Source organism: Thamnophis sirtalis, unplaced genomic scaffold (assembly GCF_051295495.1).
Source record: "Thamnophis sirtalis isolate CommonGarterSnake01/CBP01778 unplaced genomic scaffold, rThaSir2_p1.2 scaffold_4, whole genome shotgun sequence".
Classification (NCBI taxonomy): Eukaryota; Metazoa; Chordata; class Lepidosauria; order Squamata; family Natricidae; genus Thamnophis; species Thamnophis sirtalis.
Window position 1 is genome coordinate 73,331,612 of NW_028261384.1, and position 19,067 is coordinate 73,350,678.

Sequence of the window (19,067 nt, forward strand, 5' to 3'; positions counted from 1 at the left end):
TGATAGATTATTGGAAACGTTAATATTTTAACTGAGTTTTTATGGAATTACATAATAGAGAATAAAGAATAGAAAATAAATTGAAAAAATATTTGGGGACCTATTTTATAGCTGTTCACTATAGTATTTCCAAAAGCAATGACACTTTGCTTCAGTAAACACACAGAATAAATTACAATGTTAACAATAAATTTTGTCCTTTCACTATACCAGGAAATATAATGCATTTTACAAATTGTACATAGTTTGAGAAGAGGTACTTCCTGCTACATTGCCTCTGTAATACAATGTCCCCCTTCCCTTTTCCTCCTTTTTTTTTGAGCCAGATGAATGTTTTATTTATAACAATTCTAAAGTGAATGATATTGTATTTGCTTTGTTAAAAAGGGCATAAGATCAATATTTTACTAAAGTTCAAAGTCGACGTCACTACCATTAATTGTTTTGGGTTGTGTAAATATGAATTTCACTTAATTGTTATGAAGCTTGAACAAATCTTGTTTCATCCAGCCACATACCTTTGGGGTTTTTTTTAGAGCAGATTTTTTATTGTTTTTTCTTTCCATAACATCTTACAATCATTACATCCACATTGTTAAGTCATCATACCTGTACATATCAATTTATATACATTTATCTACAGTTCTGGATATATCTCTATTGTTTCTCGGCTTAATTAATTTTATTCCTGTACCAATTATCCCAAATTCCATAATATTCAGACTCTTCTTTGTCCTTTAATTTTAGTGTTAACTTGTCCATTTCTGCACAATCAAACTTTTCTGAATCAGTAATTTGTCTGGGGGAATATTACTTTGTTTCCAGCATTGGGCAAACTCTATTCTAGCTGTAGTCAGAAGGTGTATTAGCATGTATTTAATTTTCTTTCTATATTTCCCCTTGGTTATTCCCAGCAGAAAGAGCTTGGGTTTGTATTCTATTTGTTCCTCTGTAATTTGTTGTACCCATTTCCAAATTTTCATCCAATATTTTTGAGTTTCGGGCAGGTGCACCATATGTGATAGAAAGTCCCTTGTGTTTTTTTGCACTTCCAGTGCAAGTTGGATTCATGTCCGGGTACATTTTGGGCAATCCTACTGGTGGTAAATGCCAACGATAGAACATTTTCTAAATGTTTTCTTTGAGTGCTACTGATCATATTAGTTTATAATTTATGTTCCAAATCCTTTCCCAATCCACTAAATCTATATTATGTCAAAATGTTTAGCCCATTCTATCATGCAACCTTTAACTACTTCTTCTTCCAATGTTACTTCTAATAAATATTTGTAGATTTTCGTTATGAATTTATTTTCTGGGACAATTAAAATTTTATCTATTTGTTGTAATTCTGTGTATATTCCATATTCTTTTACATCTTTTTAATATCTCGATTGTAATTGAAGATATGGCCACCAATCTATATTTTTATTTTGCTCCTTTAATTCCTGATTTGTTTTCAAATTGCCCTGAATGTCTAAAATTTCACTGTATCTAACCATTTTCGATAGATCTACTGTATATCATGGCTTCCATAGTGGTATTTTCATGTAGCGTTTTTCTCTAATTTTATTCCAGACCTATATCAGTGCATATCTAACATAGTGTCTATGAAAATATTTTTGTTTTTTTTCCCTCTTCCCATAGGAAGAAATGCCATCCTGTTTGCAAATCGTGGTCCTCTAGTGTTAATATTCTTTTATTTTTTAAATTTATCCAATCCCTAATCCATGTTAACGCTGCTGCTTTATAATAAGGCTCCCAGTCAGGGAGTCCCATACCACCTCTGCTTCTGTTATCCTTTACAGTTTTCATCTTTATCCTGGCTTTCTTCCCTTGCTGTATAAATTTTAATATAATCTTGATCAATTCAATTTTTTAAAACTCTCTAATTTTATGGGAATTGTTTGAAATAAGTATAAAAGTCACGGTAATACATTCTCTTTTTATTGCTGCTAGTTTCCCTAATAATGATAGTTATTAGTTTCCCCATAATTCTAGATCTTTTTTTATTTGTTGCATTAATTTTGTATAATTATTTTCTTTTATAGTTGAGCATTTTGCAGTTAGCCAAATTCCAAGATATTTAACTTTTTTTGTCACTTGCAATCCTATTATCCTCTCTAATTCTTTATTTTGTTCTTCCTTCATATTTTTAGTTATCATTTTAGTCTTTTCTCTATTAATCTTTAACCCTGCTACGTCTCCATATTTTTCTAATTCTCGAATTAAACTACTTCCTGTTTCTAGCGGATCTTCTATAATAAATTCCAAATCATCTGCAAAGGCCTGAATTTTATATTCCTCTCTTTTAATTTTAATTCCTCTTATCTCCGAATTTTGTCTAATTCTTATTAGCAGACTTTCAAGCGTCAGGATAAAGAGCAGAGGTGCCTTACTCCTTTCATTATTTTGAAGGCCTCTATACTTTCCCCATTTAATAATTTATTTGCCCTTTTGGTGGAGTATATTGTTTCTATTAGTCTTTCAAATTGGTCCCCTAATTTCATATTCTTAATCTGTTGTATCATGAATTCCCAATTTAAATTGTCAAATGCCTTCTGTGCATCCAGAAAAACAACTGCCACTTTTTATATCCCCATTTAATAATATATTTTCCCTTTTGGTGGAGTATATTGTTTCTATTAGTCTTTCAAATTGGTCCCATAATTTCATATTCTTAATCTGTTGTATCATGAATTCCCAATTTAAATTGTCAAATGCCTTCCGTGCATTCAGAAAAACAAGTGCCACTTTTTTCTCTGGATGCGCATCATAGTACTCTAAGATATTTGCTATTATTCTGGTATTATTCTTAATTTGCCTTGTTGGAAGAAATCCATTTTGGTCTGGGTGTATATAGTCATTTAATAGCTTTTCCAGTCTCTCCGCTATTATTGTTGTGAATATTTTATAGTCTGCATTTAACAATGAGATTGGCCTATAGTTTTGAATCTGTTTTTTATCTGCACCTTCTTTAAATATTAATGTAATGTGTGCTACCCTCCATGAATTTGATATTTTTGCTTTCATCAGTACCTCATTATACATCTCCAACATCAAGGGTTCTATCAAATCATTCAATTCATCTATTATTTTATACCATTCTGCTGGAAATACATCTGGGTCTGACATTTTATTATTTTTCTGTTTTTGGATTGCCTGTTTCAATTCTAGCCTCGTTATTTCTTTTGACAACATTTCTTTCATGTCCTCTGTTATTGATGGCCTTTCTTCTCCTTTCAGATATTCCTTTATTTGTTTTCCATCTACTTGCTCGCCTTTATACAGATTCTCAAAGTACTTGTAGGCAATCTTTTTCTTCCCTTCCATTGTATGTGGTAATTCACCAGTTTCCTCTTGAAGTTGATATATTAGAAGTTTAGAGGTTTATTCAACTTGTATGCCGCCCTATTCCCGAGGGACTCAGGACGGCTAACAAACCTGAAGGGAAGGAACATCATACAAAAGGGGAAGAACAAAGACAAACAACAATACAAACAGTTTAAAAAAGGTCACAACTGGCACTCCAATTCGAGAGGGGATGGAACTCAGCAGCCCCAGGCCTGCTGGAACAGCCAGGTCTTAACGGCGATACGGAAAGCCTGAAGGGTAGTGAGGGTCCGAATCTCCATGGGGAGATCGTTCCAGAGGGCCGGAGCAGCCACAGAGAAGGCCCTCCTCCGGGTAGTTGACAGCCGGCATTGGCCGGTTGATGGAATTCGGAGGAGGCCTAGTCTGTGAGATCTAATGGGTCTTTGGGAGGTAATCGGCAGAAGGCGGTCTCTCAAGTACCCAGGTCCAATACCATGTAGGGCTTTATAAGTGACGACTAGCACCTTGAAGCGTATCCGGAGACCAATAGGCAGCCAGTGCAGCTCGCGGAGGATAGGTGTAACGTGGGTGTACCGAGGTGCACCCACTATCGTTTGCGCGGTTGCATTCTGGACAAGCTGTAGTCTCCGAACACTCTTCAAGGGCTGCCCCATGTAAAGCGCATTGCAGTAGTCCAGTCTTGAGGTCACAAGGGCATGAATGACTGTTGTGAGAGCCTCCCGGTTCAGGTAGGGACGCAATTGGTGCACCAGGCAAACCTGGGCAAATGTCCCCGTGGTCACAGCCAACAAATGGTGGTCTAAAGTCAGCTGTGGGTCCAGGAGGACTCCCAAATTGCGAACCCTGTCTGAGGGGTGTATAATTTCACCCCCCAGCCTGAGAGTTGGAATACATGGCCAATTATTGGGAGGGAAAAACACAAGCCACTCAGTCTTGTCAGGATTGAGAGCAAGTTTGTTTACCCCCATCCAGACCCTGACAGCCTCCAGGCACTGACACATCACGTCAACTGCTTCACTGAGTTGGCACGGGGCAGACAGATACAACTGAGTATCGTCTGCGTACTGATGATATTTTATCCCGTGCCATAGGATGATCTCACCCAGCGGCTTCATGTAGATGTTAAACAGGAGGGGGGGGGCAGGACCGAATCCTGTGGCACCCCATACTTAAGGGGCCTAGGGGACGACCTCTGCCCTCCAACTAACACCGACTGCGACCTGTCCGAGAGGTAGGAGGAGAACCACCGAAAAACGGTGCCTCCCACCCCCACCTCTCGCAACCGTCGCAGAAGGATACCATGGTCAATGGTATCGAAGGCCGCTGAGAGGTCAAGGAGCACTAGGACGGAGGGATCGCCCCCGTCTCTGGCTCTCCAGAGATCATCGGTCAGAGCGACCAAAGCAGTTTCCGTGCTGTAGCCAGGCCTGAATCCAGACTGAAAGGAGTCTAGATAATCGGTTTCATCCAAGGACCGCCGGAGCTGAGAGGCCACCACTTTCTCAATAACCTTCCCAACAAAGGGGAGCCTGATTTCTTCCCCACACTAGTCTCGACAACACCACTGGAAGTCCAGCCACATACCTTTGTAATAGGAAATAAACTGAGGAATGTTTGGGCAGTAATGCATAAAAACAGTACATCTACTGCTCTACATCTGTACTTAATGCTATCAGGATGGTATTTACAGTCTATGCTTTGAGAATTTAAGGGAAGTGAAATGCTATACCATTCTGAGAGTTTCTAAATACTTCTTCCTCATTCCCATCAAATGCCAGAATATGAATAGCTCCTACACCTAACACACTGTAAATAGTCATTTAAAGTGCATAGGCTCATATGTATAATTACTTTTAGAGCTTTCCAAACCCATAGAATAGCATGTCCCTATCCACATCTGAAGAGTTTGGTAAGGATGAAACCGGTCACATGCGGTGAGTCCTGGTGGTCAATGTTACTGAAATGCCACATAGGATATGCACTGTGTAAAAATGTAAGGGGGAGGGGGAAAGCCAGAGGATGGAAGTTATTTTAAATGTTTGTCACTGATGTAAAAACTATTCAATACCAACAAAGATAATAGAATAAAGCTAAGTAGATTAGCACAACGGAGGGCATTTTATTGTCAATATTATAATATCACATGTGCAACAGGCTAATTAAGTTAAAATTGGGGGACAAACATGTATGCACTAATATGAAAAAATTTCCATACTTTCATCAATCATGTTAACATATACTTGGGTATAGCTACATTTTTTATTTCAATATTATGGTTGCCTTGCATGTGTACTACTCTGCAAAGATCTATATTTTTAAACATAATGGCTATCAATCCTCTAATCCTTAAAAAGAATGAAGTCCCTATTTTCTGCTTTTTCTTGCCATCAAGAAGCATCCTGCTTGGTACAGGATATACTATTGGAATAGATTGGGTTCATCTATCTTAAATGCCTTTCAACTATTTCTATTATTACATTTTGATCCTTCCCTGCTTATTGAGTTAGAATCATCTGATAGTTGTTAAATTCATATGCCCTTACTGCCATCCTCAAGTGATTCAGCAGCAAGGAAGACCATTCCAGCCTCCTTTCTTGCCTCTGAACCACTTGAGGATTGCTCAGTAGTAAAAAGGAGGCACAGAGGTTCACATGCACCATTCTGGCCCTCCTTCCTCATTGCTGAACCGCTTTGGGTTGGCTTTGGAGAGGAAAAAGGAGGTACGAAGGGCCGCACACATACATCCAGGCCGCCTTCCTCACCGCTGAACCGTTTGAGAATAGCTTTGGTGGTAAAAAAGTAGGCGTGTAGGGTCATGCGTGCACTCCTGCACTCCCCTTCTCACTGGCAATGCGCTTGAGGATTGCGTACCTGTAGGCTTTGGCAGCCCTTTTCAAAAAGCCTCTGCCGGTAGGGACAGAGCTTTTGAGGGAGGCATCCATCCTTCCCAAATTTCGTTGGTGCTGACAAAGACTTTTTGCAAAGGGCTGCTGAAGCCTATAGGGATGCAATCTCCCTGCAGGCTTCAGCAAGGAAATGGCAAATAGAGGAAAGGCTGAAGAACCGAAGCCTTCCCTCCATTTGCAAACATCTAGGTTTTAATTTGCAGATAATAGAGTCCTAAAGTGGGAGATCATATTATATTATAGTCTTTATTGACATTGTACAAAATAAATACAACGAAATTGGTTTTAGCCTCACTGGTGCAAAATTATAGCGGAAACGAAAAAAGAAAAAGAAAAACTAGCACAACTGTGCTACTGATCTTGCATAATTTTGCAGTATGTTAGATCTCTGTTCTCTATGAAAGCATGAAGCAATAAAGTAGGAAAAGAAAATGTGACAGAGTGAGATCTTTGCAAGGTAAGTGAGTCTCCACAGGCTGAGTGCCTATGAAGAACCAGGGGTTGGGGTGGAGATAGGCAGGGTGAATACTGCAGAGCCTCTGTGTGTTCAGTCCCGGCTTTTACAGAAGCAAGAAACAGACTCCTTGCAAAGAAAAACCCCTCTTTAATGACACACTGGGAATTAAGAACTGGCCAAAGGTCTTCCTCATGAATCTGCTGCCAGCTCTGCTGGCAGGCCACAATAATGCAGTCATTCTAAGGGCGAACAACTGCCATGGTGTTGGAACGTTAATAATTTCAGAACTTGTTTGTAAATGCTAGGGCAGTGATGGCTAACTATTTTGTTGTCACATGCTGAAAAATGTGCACATGCCCACACTCATAATGCAATGCACATATGACACCCCCACATGCTCCTCCCTGTGAACATGCACGTGTTGACCCCTCACACTCTCCTCCCCTCGTGCATGCATGCACATCCCCCTCACATTCCTAGAATTTTGGATCTAGCAGGCCTTCCTGAAGCCTCCTGGGACCAAAAAGGAGGCAGGGGAGACACCACATTCTCTGCACTCCCCCCACTCCCTGTGCATGCATGTGCGACCCCTTGCGCATGCGCCCCACTCCCATGCATGTACAGCAGACCGGAAAATCAGCTGGCCAGTGTGTGCGACATGAGCTGGGGTGACAGCTCGCATGCCAGCAGAGAAGGCTCTGTGTGTTACCTGTGTGCCATAGGTTTGCCATCACCGCGCTAGGGCTGCTTATCGCTTAACTTTAAACATCCACTAAGGGAACACTCGTAACCCGAGAATACCTGTATTATAACTACTTTCTTTTTGGATGTTCTAATAGTTTGGGCTGATGCTGGTTGGAACACACAGCCCTGAAGTATCCCAATGACAAAAATCAAAATTAGTATTTTAAATTGTACTAGGAAATAAACAGGATTCAATGCAGAACCCACATAATTGGTATCATACGTTTTCAACAGTGAGAGCTAATAAGCATGTGGATTGCTGTATTCATTGCAGTTTCCAAATAGTCTTTAAGAGTAATTCATTAAATCACATCACAATAGTTAATTGGATGGTAACATGGACATCAAGGGTGGGTTTACTGCCGGTTCGGTGCGTGGGTGATTTGTGCAGTTGTCTGAAAATAGCTCTGTGCATGCGCAGAATATTAAAAATGTAAAAAAAATGCTGTGGCAACTGGGGAACCAGTTCAGGGGCATGGCAAGCCTGCTGTCCCTACCGGTTCGGTGAGCCAGTCGCAATTTCCACTACTGTATCGCCCGAACCAGTACGAACAGGTAGCAACCCACCTCTGAAGGACATGGATTATATAATCAGCTTCTTCTGGCCCAGGGGAAGCTGCAAGTAAGTACATAAAACAAACCTGGCCATCGGCCTCTCTGGGCTTAGTTTCACTTGCTGTTCCAGAAAAAGTGTGAATCCAGAAAGGCTTCCAAATCACAGAGTCAATCTTTATAGGTAGTGCTTGCCTGTTGAGAAGTTACTAGTGGGAACATGAAGTCAGGAAACTTTGTCTTACTTGGATTCAGTTTCCATCTAATTCTGCCTAAGAATCCTAATACCTAATAATTCTAATTATTTTGTTATTATGCCCCTAATTCTGCCTAATAATCCTAATACCTAATAATTCTAATTATTTTGTTATTATGCCCCTAATTCTGCCTAATAATCCTAATACCTAATAATTCTAATTATTTTGTTATTATGCCTATATTTGCTGGCAGATACATTTCCACAGACTCTCAGAGGAAGCAAATGATATTTTTCAAAATATTCATACTTACACATGTAGTGGAGGAATGGGAGATGGATCATAATGATAACGTCCCTCATGATGCCTTGTGTCAATTGGTACTGGAGGGTGGAAAGTTGGGAAAAGATGAGGTGGATCTGAAAAAAAGAGAGTACAGATCTCATTATTTTAAATTTTAAATGTAGAATATCAAAAATATTTATTTTTTTACTGTTGTTTATATAATGTAATGTAAATATGTTTATATTTATTAAACATTGGATTCTTTTAATATAGCATTTATTTAATGCAATACATGTTGCATTAAAAACAAGCTTTTGTATTTATAAGTATCCTTGGTTCATAACCATTTGTTCGGCAAACATTATGACACCGTTGAAGGAGCGGTTGGCTGTCAGATTCCTGAATGAAAAATAACTCAACAACATACTTTGATTGACTTGCAGGGCTGGCATGATGTGCAATAAGTTCACATGGTGCAATAGGACTGGTGTTTGTTAATAGGATTCACTGGGCTAGGGATTTTTTGTCTTTCACTGTGAATTGTAGTGTGTTAGGGGGTTGTATGAAGGGAGAGTCAGCCAATCTCATTGTACATATGTTGTACTCAGACAATAAAGGTTTGAAATTGAGCTCACTTATGACTGGTGCTCCAAGTTGTGGCTGTAACAGCATCCTCACAATCATGAATCAAGCATCAATCACATTTACCAACCCAAAGTATATACAGCCCCAAAACATCATTGCTCTAGAGGAGATCTGCATGGAAGAATGGGCCAACATACTAGCAACAGTGTGTGCCAACCTTGTGAAGACTTACAGAAAACATTTGACCTCTGTCATTGCCAACAAAGGATATATAACAAAGTATTGAGATGAACTTTTGATATTGACCAAATACTTATTTTCCACCATAATTTGCAAAAAAAAATCTTTCCAAATCAGACAATGACATTGTCTGGATTTGTTTTCTCATTTAGTCTCTCATAGTTGAGGTCTACCTATGATATCAATTACAGGCCTCTCTCATCTTTTTAAGTGGGAGAACTTACACAATTGGTGGATGACTAAATATTTTTTTGCCCCACTGTAAATCTAAATGCTATTGCTATTAAGAATCACAATATTCAGTGATCACATGATCACTATTCATAAACTTCACTACCAGTTTCAAATTTGGGGGCAATAAAGTCAATGGGGAAGCTGGTAGAAGATTGTAAATGGTGATCACATAACATTGGACTTATTAACTGTACAGAATATGTTTAATAACTGAAACTGTTGCAAGTGCAAGTAAATTGGTGCAATAAAGTGACATCACACTTTATGGCCTTGCGATACTTAGTGATGGAGTTGTCACTCTCAATTACTATCATTAAGCACCTGTTTATGACTAATGCAATTGAACTTATTTGTGCATTTGTTTACTTTTTTATCATTTTGTATCACTCCAATTTTGATCATTGTAGGGAGAGCTACTGTTCAGGGACATAAATTATATCCCAGAACACTGGAGATCACATTCAGTAATTATAATTATTTTTCAAATTTCAGCATTATTGCTTGGGTCCTGCCAGGCTTAATTTAGAATGTTCAGATAAAACTATTTTTCATGCAATCCAGATGTTTACTTTCACTTGTTAGCTTCGTATGATAATAGTAAAATAGATATCATGCAGTATTTAATTTTTGTTTGCCCAAGGGGCCGAGGACTGAACTTAGCATCTTTACAAAGAATATTCTTTATTACTGAATTCTGACTCCCACATCTCATTTCATATACTTTTTACAGTCTTGCAGAATTGTACGAGATATTCAGTTCTGCCAAGACTGGAGACGTATATGACAAAGATAGCAGTTTAACTAGGTTCAACATAAATTTTATTTGTATGAACCTAAGCCAAATGCTTAAGAAACAGATTATGACTCTTTCATTTTGCCATGGCAAATGTAACATTCTTGTCTAATGTTCTCTTTGTACTACTTTAAATTGTCATAGACATGTGTAGTGTTATATCACATGGATCAGCCACTATTTTATAAGCACATCTCAAGAAATTAAAATTAGATTTTAAGGAGTTAGGAAAAAGCAATGAAATATTAGTAAAATATAATATTGTAATGTAGACTACTTAGAAGAGCAACATTGCAGAGTAACCCTGAAGAAAAGAAACCTAAAAGAATACAAATTTGGAAACTAAGACATTATACAAGAATATGTTACTTAAAAAATTGAAACCATGTACCATGAAAAATAAAATTTATGTTATATGCAGGATATAAATCAAACAATGAAAAAACGTTTAAAACACAAACAGTGATAAAGTAAGTTATGAATGGCGTAGTGGCCTAGCCTCCCATTAGGAGGATTGAGAGTTTAGTCCTTGGTAGAGGAAGATGTTTCTCTCCTAGAATGCAAAGAAAAATATCTGCTGTAATATTGGTGTGCATCTAGAAGGGCATTCAGCCAGTAAAAGGTCAACTCCATCCAGTTGCCTCAACTCTATCCCAAATTAAGGGTAGAGGGTCATAAAAAGGGAGGAGTAATAAACTAAGTTGGAAGTTTTTTATTTCAAAAACCATATTCATGTATTTATTTCATCAAATATAAGGTAGAACCCAGTAAGATATATGAATCAAACTTGTTAAATCTAATTCACAGAATAAACACATAGCTATTGAGAGTGAGCAAACAAATTCAAAAACATGTAATATCATACCACCCAATTTCAAGTTAAGATAGTATTATTATGAAATATATATTAATATTTTCTAGGCACTCCTAAAGTACTTTCATACTTACAATTGTTTATGTACTTTTAATTATTACCATAAGAACCACGCAGATACAATTGTAGTTATTTTTATTAATTGAGAAAACGTTTTTCCTACTTTTCTAGATAGCACACAAAAATATTTCAACGCCATTTTCTTCCACTAAAGAAACAATTTTGGGATTTTCAGCAGTACAGAAATATTTGATTATCATTGTTCTTTCAATGCTACAAAGTTGAGATGTTTCTGTGGGAAGCTTGTGGGAATTCTGTGTGTATTGACTTTGCCTAGATTTAGATAATGAGAGAGCTTAACATTCAAGTTCTGTTCCAGCTTCTTTTTTTCATACAGTTGATAAACTGACCATTCCTTAGGATGTATCACAGAAATGGTCAAATAATTGAATGAGAAATTAAAATGTCTTATGTTTTTCTCAGGAAGTCCAACAATATAAAAAGGTCCTCAATATAGCAAAATATATTGGGAAGAATATATTAGGACAACAAACTAACACTTTCAATATTTCAGGTTTCCTAGTATCTTTGCTTTGAAATAATCAAATGGCAGAAATATATTTTAATAGTATGCACACTGAAAAATGTTTTATGGATTTAATTTTTTGCTGATGGATGTGAATTACTTTTCCTCATATTTACTATTGTATCTGTTTGGATTAAGGCTGTTCAATTTCATTATGTTTTGGTTTTTAATTATCTGTTTCCTCATTTTTTCCTTATCACTTTGAGAAGAGTGGAAAGAATAGTAATATTTTTTAAACATTTATGCTCTCTTCTCTTTTCCTCTTTCTTCACTTTCTTGCTTTTTCTTCCTCACCTTAAATCTACCTTCATTTAAGATTAACTTTCCCATTTCACTGCAACAAAATGTGATGAATTTCCTGGGTCCTGTAAAATCCCTTTGCTTCGTTGATCAAGCGTACATACCCTGCTAAGCTTACTGAATTTAGCAAGTTTCATAAATCAAGAATAGACTTTGTATTACACTACGGCAGTCAAAGATATTTGAAAGAGAAAGAGAAGTGTAGATGAGTTTATGCTTTTAGATTCAGATAAATTAGTAATATAATGTGCATCATCTTTTAAGGACATAAAGGGAGAAATTTATAGAGATTCCAGATCTATTAGCCTCCTTTTAAAAGTCACTCTAATATACTATACATAAACTGTCCAATAATTCTTCAGCAATAAAAATAAATTTTCATTTTAAAGAGACAATACCATAATAACATCATATCATCATTAATCTTATTTTATCTATTTCTTCTCAAGAAATCTCCATTAAAATATATTAATTTTGAGAATAATCCAATGATTATAAAAACAACTAATATACATCTTATATAATTAGTGAAGACTTTTCCAATACATTCCTATGTTGTAACTTAATGAAGCAAATATCATAGCATTCCTCAGAGTGATGAGGATTCCCCCTTAGCAGTGAATCTTTTAGAGACCGAATGCCCAAACTGCAACCCAAAACCCACTTATTTATCGCAAAGTGCCATCACTGCAATTTAATCTGACCACTGAAATTTTACTACCTAAAATAATAATAAGCAAGGCAGAGTTCATCTAATTTTCTAAGAAAGACAGGATAAATGCACTTTTATGCCCCTTCATTTTTTTCTGCTTTTGAAATATTACATTTAGCAACAATAAAAAAGAAAAACATTTGTAATATTTCTTTTTCCCTCCCACTCTTTCCCTTCCTTTCCCTTTCTCTCTCACGTTTCCTCTCTGTCCCCCCTCTCTCTTTCCTCCCCTCTCTCTTTCCTTCTCCCCCCCTCACTTCTCCTCAGCCCAAAGGAAATTCGTAATTTCTCCTCCATATTTGGCAAAAATCCTCACATTTGAGTTTGTAAAATATTCTTTGAATCCCACAGTTAACTAGTAGATCACTTGAAATTCAGATTCAAGTTGTTACTTTCTGCATTTCTTTAATTTCTCCCCTTGATCAGCAGAGCAAATCCCTATTTTAATATTTCTGCGGTTTCACCATCCAGTTCTGCAGCATTTCCTCATTTCTGCTCGCAAGGACCCCCCCTTGACAGCTTGTTAACAAACGCGGGCAGACAAACTTAAAAGGACTTTCCTTTATCAGTTTTCAATTCAAACTGGCTTCGAGCCCAGAAAATAATAGAAATACAGTCTTTGACCAGATAACGTAATGAAAACAAATCTTTCTTTTTTTTTAAATTATAATTTTATTTTTTATTACATAGACAACATAATCACATAACAATAGAAAAAAAAACAAAGGGAAAAGGAAAAAAAAGGAAAAAAAACCCCATTATCCCATACAATATGTCATTTGATCACAGGTGCATCCCTACTACGTTTCCCCCCATATACACATCCTGTATCTCTCTGTTGTATATTTAATAGACACCACAATAACGTAGGGTTTTTTAAAAAAAGGGAAAAAAGACAAAAAAAAAACCATCATCACATGCAGCATGTCGTTTGGTTACAAGTGTTTTAACATCTGCATCTTCAAATAATATTTACCGTCTCAAATATTTCATCTAATATAACTAAAGGCCTCATTTTCATTCTACAATATATATTCAGTTAACATTAGCATTATTTTTCCCCAGAAAGTATACTTATATTTATTGTTAACCTTGCATTTCATACCTTCAAACAGAGATCTTATTCCTTCATTTTTCAACAAAGCATCGCTGCCTATATATACCAGTTTTCATTTGTTCCCCTATTAGAATTGCTTATCAGCAGCGAAATATCATTATAATAAGTTCTTAACCTTATACACTATATCCCCAGACCTTATATTAATTCTTCATTGTGTCATTGTTAGATTATTTCACAGCATAATTATATCATCATTTACTTTCTTCAATTAAGGCATAAGTATATCATTTTTCATTTCCAAAATTTTTCCCCCCCTAGCCACCGATAAAACAAATCCCATATCTTATAAAATTGTTCATCCTCTTGCTCTCTAATTTCAAATGTCAATTTACTCATTTCAGCACAGTCCATTATTTTTCGGGTAACTTCTTCCTGTTTTGGTATTGTTTCGTTTTTCCAGTTTTTTGCAAATACAATTCTGGCTGCTGTTAACACATTTACAATCAGATATTTGTTGTAGGTTTCTGGTATGATCCCCAATAAAAAGACCTCTGGTTTAAAGTCTATTTGTTTGTGTGTCATTTTCTCCAACCACATGTGGATTTTAGTCCAGTATCTTTTAGCTTCAGTGCAAGTCCACCACATGTGGTAGTATGAGCCAGGTATCTGGTGACATTTCCAACATTTTTCTGATTTATTCTTGAACATTCTTGCGATTCTGGTCGGGGGTAGGTGCCACCTGTAAAACATCTTATACAAGTTTTCTCTATATGCAGTAGACATTGTAATTTTGTAATTTTGAGACCACAATTTCTGCCAATTCTCTAAATCAATCCCATACCTAAAGTTTTTTCCCCAAGTTATCATAGTTTCTTTAACTTGTTCTTCATGCAAATTAAACTCCAATAAATATCCATATAGTTTTTTAATTACTTTTTCATCAGTGCCTGTTAAAATTTTGTCTAACTCAGTCATTTTATTATAAAGACCTTTAGTTTTTCTATCTTCATTATATCTAGATTGTATCTGTACATATGAATACCAGTTCATTTCCATCCCTTCTTGTTTCAACTCTTGAATAGATTTGAGCTCACCCTCTGTATTCAATAATTCTGTATATCTAACTGTTTGTTCCTTTTTATATATTATTGGATATGAAAATGCTTCAATTGTTGATATCCAGACTGGAATTTTTAAATAATGTAGTCTTTTAACCTTTTCCCAGTTTAACAACAACACCTCCCTTATATAATGTCTTCTAAAGTAACCATGTGATTTAGTACCCTTATACCATAGGAAAGCATGCCATCCCAACAGTAAGTCGTGACCTTCTACATTCAATAATCTAGAGTTTTTTAATAATATCCATTCCTTAATCCACATCAAGTTTGTTGCCTGATAGTATAGCTCCCAATCAGGTAGCCCAAATCCTCCTCTAGATCTAGCATCTTGTAGTAATTTAAGTTTTATTCTAGCTTTTTTCCCTTGCCAAATAAATTTCAAAACTATTTTATTTAAATCTTGAAAAAAATCCTTACCCAATCTGATTGGGATTGTCTAAAACAGGTATAGAATTCTAGGTAGAATGTTCATTTTAATTGTAGAGATTCTTCCCATCATTGATAAGTGCAAATTTTCCCATTTCTCCAAGTCAATTGCTATTTGTCGTTTTAGTCTGATATAGTTATCCTCTTTAAGAGTGCTACATCTGAGGTGATAAGTATATCCCAAATATTTAACCTTATTTGTATTTTGAATCTGCAACGTTTCTGACAGCTCTTCCTTTTGTGTTGCTGAGATATTCTTCGTCATGATCTTTGTTTTATCTTTGTTTATTTTCAAGCCTGCTACTTCTCCATATTCCTCTATTCTTTCCAGCAATTTGGATGCTGTTTCTAATGGATCTTCAAGAATAAAAACTAAGTCGTCTGCAAACGCTTGTAATTTATACTCTTCTCTCTTAATTTTCATTCCTCTTATTTCTTCTTCTTCTCTGATCTTTCTGTTTAAGACCTCTAGTGTTAGGACAAAGAGTAGTGGTGATAGTGGGCAGCCTTGTCTCGTACTTCTCTTTATTTCAATCAGATCTGTTAGTTCTCCATTTACCATTATCTTTGCTGCTTGTTTCTGGTATATCATTCGTATAGTTTGAGTGAATTTCTTGCCAAAATTTATCTGCTCCAGTTGCAAAAACATAAATTGCTAATTCACATTGTCAAAGGCCTTCTGCGGATCGAGGAACATCAGTGCCATTTGTTTTTCAGGATGGGCCTCATAGTATTCCAAGGTATTCAAAATCATTCTCATATTGTCTTTAATTTGTCTTTTAGGTAAAAAGCCATTTTGATCTGAGTGAATGAAGCCATTTAAATATTTTTTAAGTCTCTCAGCTAGTATAGATGCAAACAGCTTGTAGTCTGAATTTAATAAAGAGATTGGTCTATAATTCTTGATTTGTGTTAAATCAGTCTCTTCCTTGGGTAGTAGTGTGATATACGCTTCTGACCATGACTTCGGTATTTTGCTCTCAGACATCACTTCATTCATGACTTGTAGGAGTGGGAGGGTCAATGTTTCTTCAAATGTTCTATAGAATTCCACAGGTGGTCCATCTGGTCCTGGAGCTTTCCCATTGTTTTGTTTCTTAAGTGCCTCTGTTAGCTCCATCATTGTTATTTTACTTTCTAACATTGTTCTAGTTTCATCTGGTACCTGGGGGAGATTGGCATCTTGTAAGTACTTTTTAACTCGTCCCTCCTCCACCTTCTCTTGTTCATAGAGTTTAGCATAATAGTCTTGTATAATATTTTTTTCCTCAGTATTTCCATACTGAATTTCTCCTTCTTTATCTCTTAGTTGAAGTATTTTCTTTGTTTCTCTCTCTTTTTTCATCTTATATGCCAACCACCTGCCTGGCTTATTCTCATTTTCAAAATAATTCTGTTTGGCACCTCTAATTTTTTGTGCCAATTCTTCCTTTTCTAATAGGTCCATTTTGTGTTTAATTATGTCCATTTTTATTTTGACATCTTTTTTTGTGGTGCTCTCTGTAGTTCTCTTTCAAGTATTTTATAGTCGTTATTTAAAGCTTTATGCATTTGCCTTTTCTTTAAGTTTCTCTTCCTTGTGTAGTCTATTGTCAAACCTCTGATAACAGCCTTCATTGTATCCCAGAGATTCTGCAACGACATATCTTCTTTCCTATTTTCTTTAAGGAAAAGGACTAGCTCTTTTTCCATTTTTTGTACAAACTCTTTTTCTTTCAATATAGTGTTATTTAGTGTCCTTCTAGGTCTTGCCCTTTGGCCTTTCCATTTAATTAAAATTGGATTGTGGTCCGCCCAGGTACTTGCTCCAATCTCAATTTCTTTTATGTTGGAGCTCAACTCCACTGAGACCCATATCATATCTATTCTAGAAAATGAAGAATGTCTGTTTGAGTAGAAAGTGTATTGTTCTTTTTTAGCATTTCTTTCTCTCCATATATCTTTTAGATTTACTTCATCTGTCATCCTAAAAAAAGATTTCGGCAGAGGCTTCCTATTTAATTTTTTTGTTTTATGTGTTTTATAGAAAACAAATCTTTCTTACGGCAACTCAATTTGAACAAAACGAAAGCAAAACATTTCTTCCAAAGTCTCTCTCAATCAGGGTTACAGACATACAGAGCACTTATCCAAGTGAATCTTACATAAACCACGACTGATGATCAAACAATGTTGTACAAACCAAACACGGAATACACGAAGGAACGACGTTGACTCCAGCCACTGGGGCGTGGCAGCATCTGTCCTTTTATCTCCAAACCTCCTCCCACAAGCCCCAGCTGCATACTGAATTTTGTATCCCGAAAAAACTCTCAGCAGAACTGCTGAGTCACAACACAATCCCCCACCACAGGGCCCTTTCCCCAGGGTCCGATGGTCGGGATGACGTGTCCCCAAGATGACCTGCATCCATTTCCCTTGGTGCCGTTTTCATGAATCCCAAACCTCTGGAGGCATAGCCCCCTTGAATCAGAACTCTTTAGGTATCCAGTAGCCACCATGTTTTCTTCCGCCCTTCCTGGTGTCGACACCCCATCCAGGGACATCCACCCTCCACATGCCTGACTCACCACCCCTCCTACCATCGGAGGTTGATGGCAGCTCTACCGACTGCGGCCGAGCCTTCACTCCCTGTCTAGGGTCCTCCACCCTCTGCAAGGCCGACCCACAAACCCCCTTTCCGTCGGAGGTTGACGGCAGCTCTACCGACTTCGGCCGAGACTTAACTCCTTCTCTAGGGTCCTCCACCCTCTGCAAGGCTGACCCACCAACCCCCTTTCCGTCGGAGGTTGACAGCAGCTCTACTGACTTCGGCCGAACCTTAACACCCTGTCCAGGGTCCTCCACCTTCTGCAAGGCCGACCCACCAACCCCCTTTCCGTCAGAGGTTGACGGCAGCTCTACTGACTTCGGCCGAGCCTTAACTCCTTGTCTAGGGTCCTCCACCCTCTGCAAGGCTGACCCACCAACCCCCTTTCCGTCGGAGGTTGACGGCAGTTCTACCGACTTCGGCCGAACCTTAACTCCTTGTCTAGGGTCCTCCACCCTCTGCAAGGCTGACTCACCAACCCCCTTTCCGTCGGAGGTTGACGGCAGTTCTACCGACTTCGGCCGAACCTTAACTCCTTGTCTAGGGTCCTCCACCCTCTGCAAGGCTGACCCACCAACCCCCTTTCTGTCGGAGGTTGATGGCAGCTCTACCGACTTCAGCCGAACCTTAACACCCTGTCCAGGGTCCTCCACCTTCTGCAAGGCCGACCCACCAACCTCCTTTCTGTCAGAGGTTGACGGCAGCTCTACCGACTTCGGCCGAACCTTAACTCCTTGTCCAGGGTCCTCCACCTTCTGCAAGGCCGACCCACCAACCTCCTTTCCGTCAGAGGTTGACGGCAGCTCTACCGACTTCGGCCGAGCCTTAACTCCTTGTCTAGGGTCCTCCACCCTCTGCAAGGCTGACCCACCAACCCCCTTTCTGTCGGAGGTTGTTGGCACCTCTACCGACTTCGGCCGAGCCACCACGCAATCCCCTCCCACAGAGCCCTTCCCCCGGTTTCGATGTTCGGGGCGCAGCCCAGAAGGGTTGGTGACGCCCCCCCCAGAACACGGTTCAAGACCCCAGCACCCCACCGGGAACCCAGAGACAAAGTCCAGTGCTGCGG

At 37.9% G+C, this 19,067-nt stretch overlaps 1 protein-coding gene across 1 annotated transcript in view; it reads right to left on the reverse strand.

Moving 5' to 3' along the window:
- Positions 1-19,067, reverse strand: part of GLI3 (GLI family zinc finger 3) — a 414,787-nt gene that overhangs the window by 143,540 nt on the left and 252,180 nt on the right. Inside the window, exon 5 of the mRNA XM_087713119.1 lies at positions 8,506-8,611. Within this exon, the coding sequence (XP_087569245.1) occupies positions 8,506-8,611 (106 nt within the window). The remainder of the gene's footprint in view (positions 1-8,505; positions 8,612-19,067) is intronic.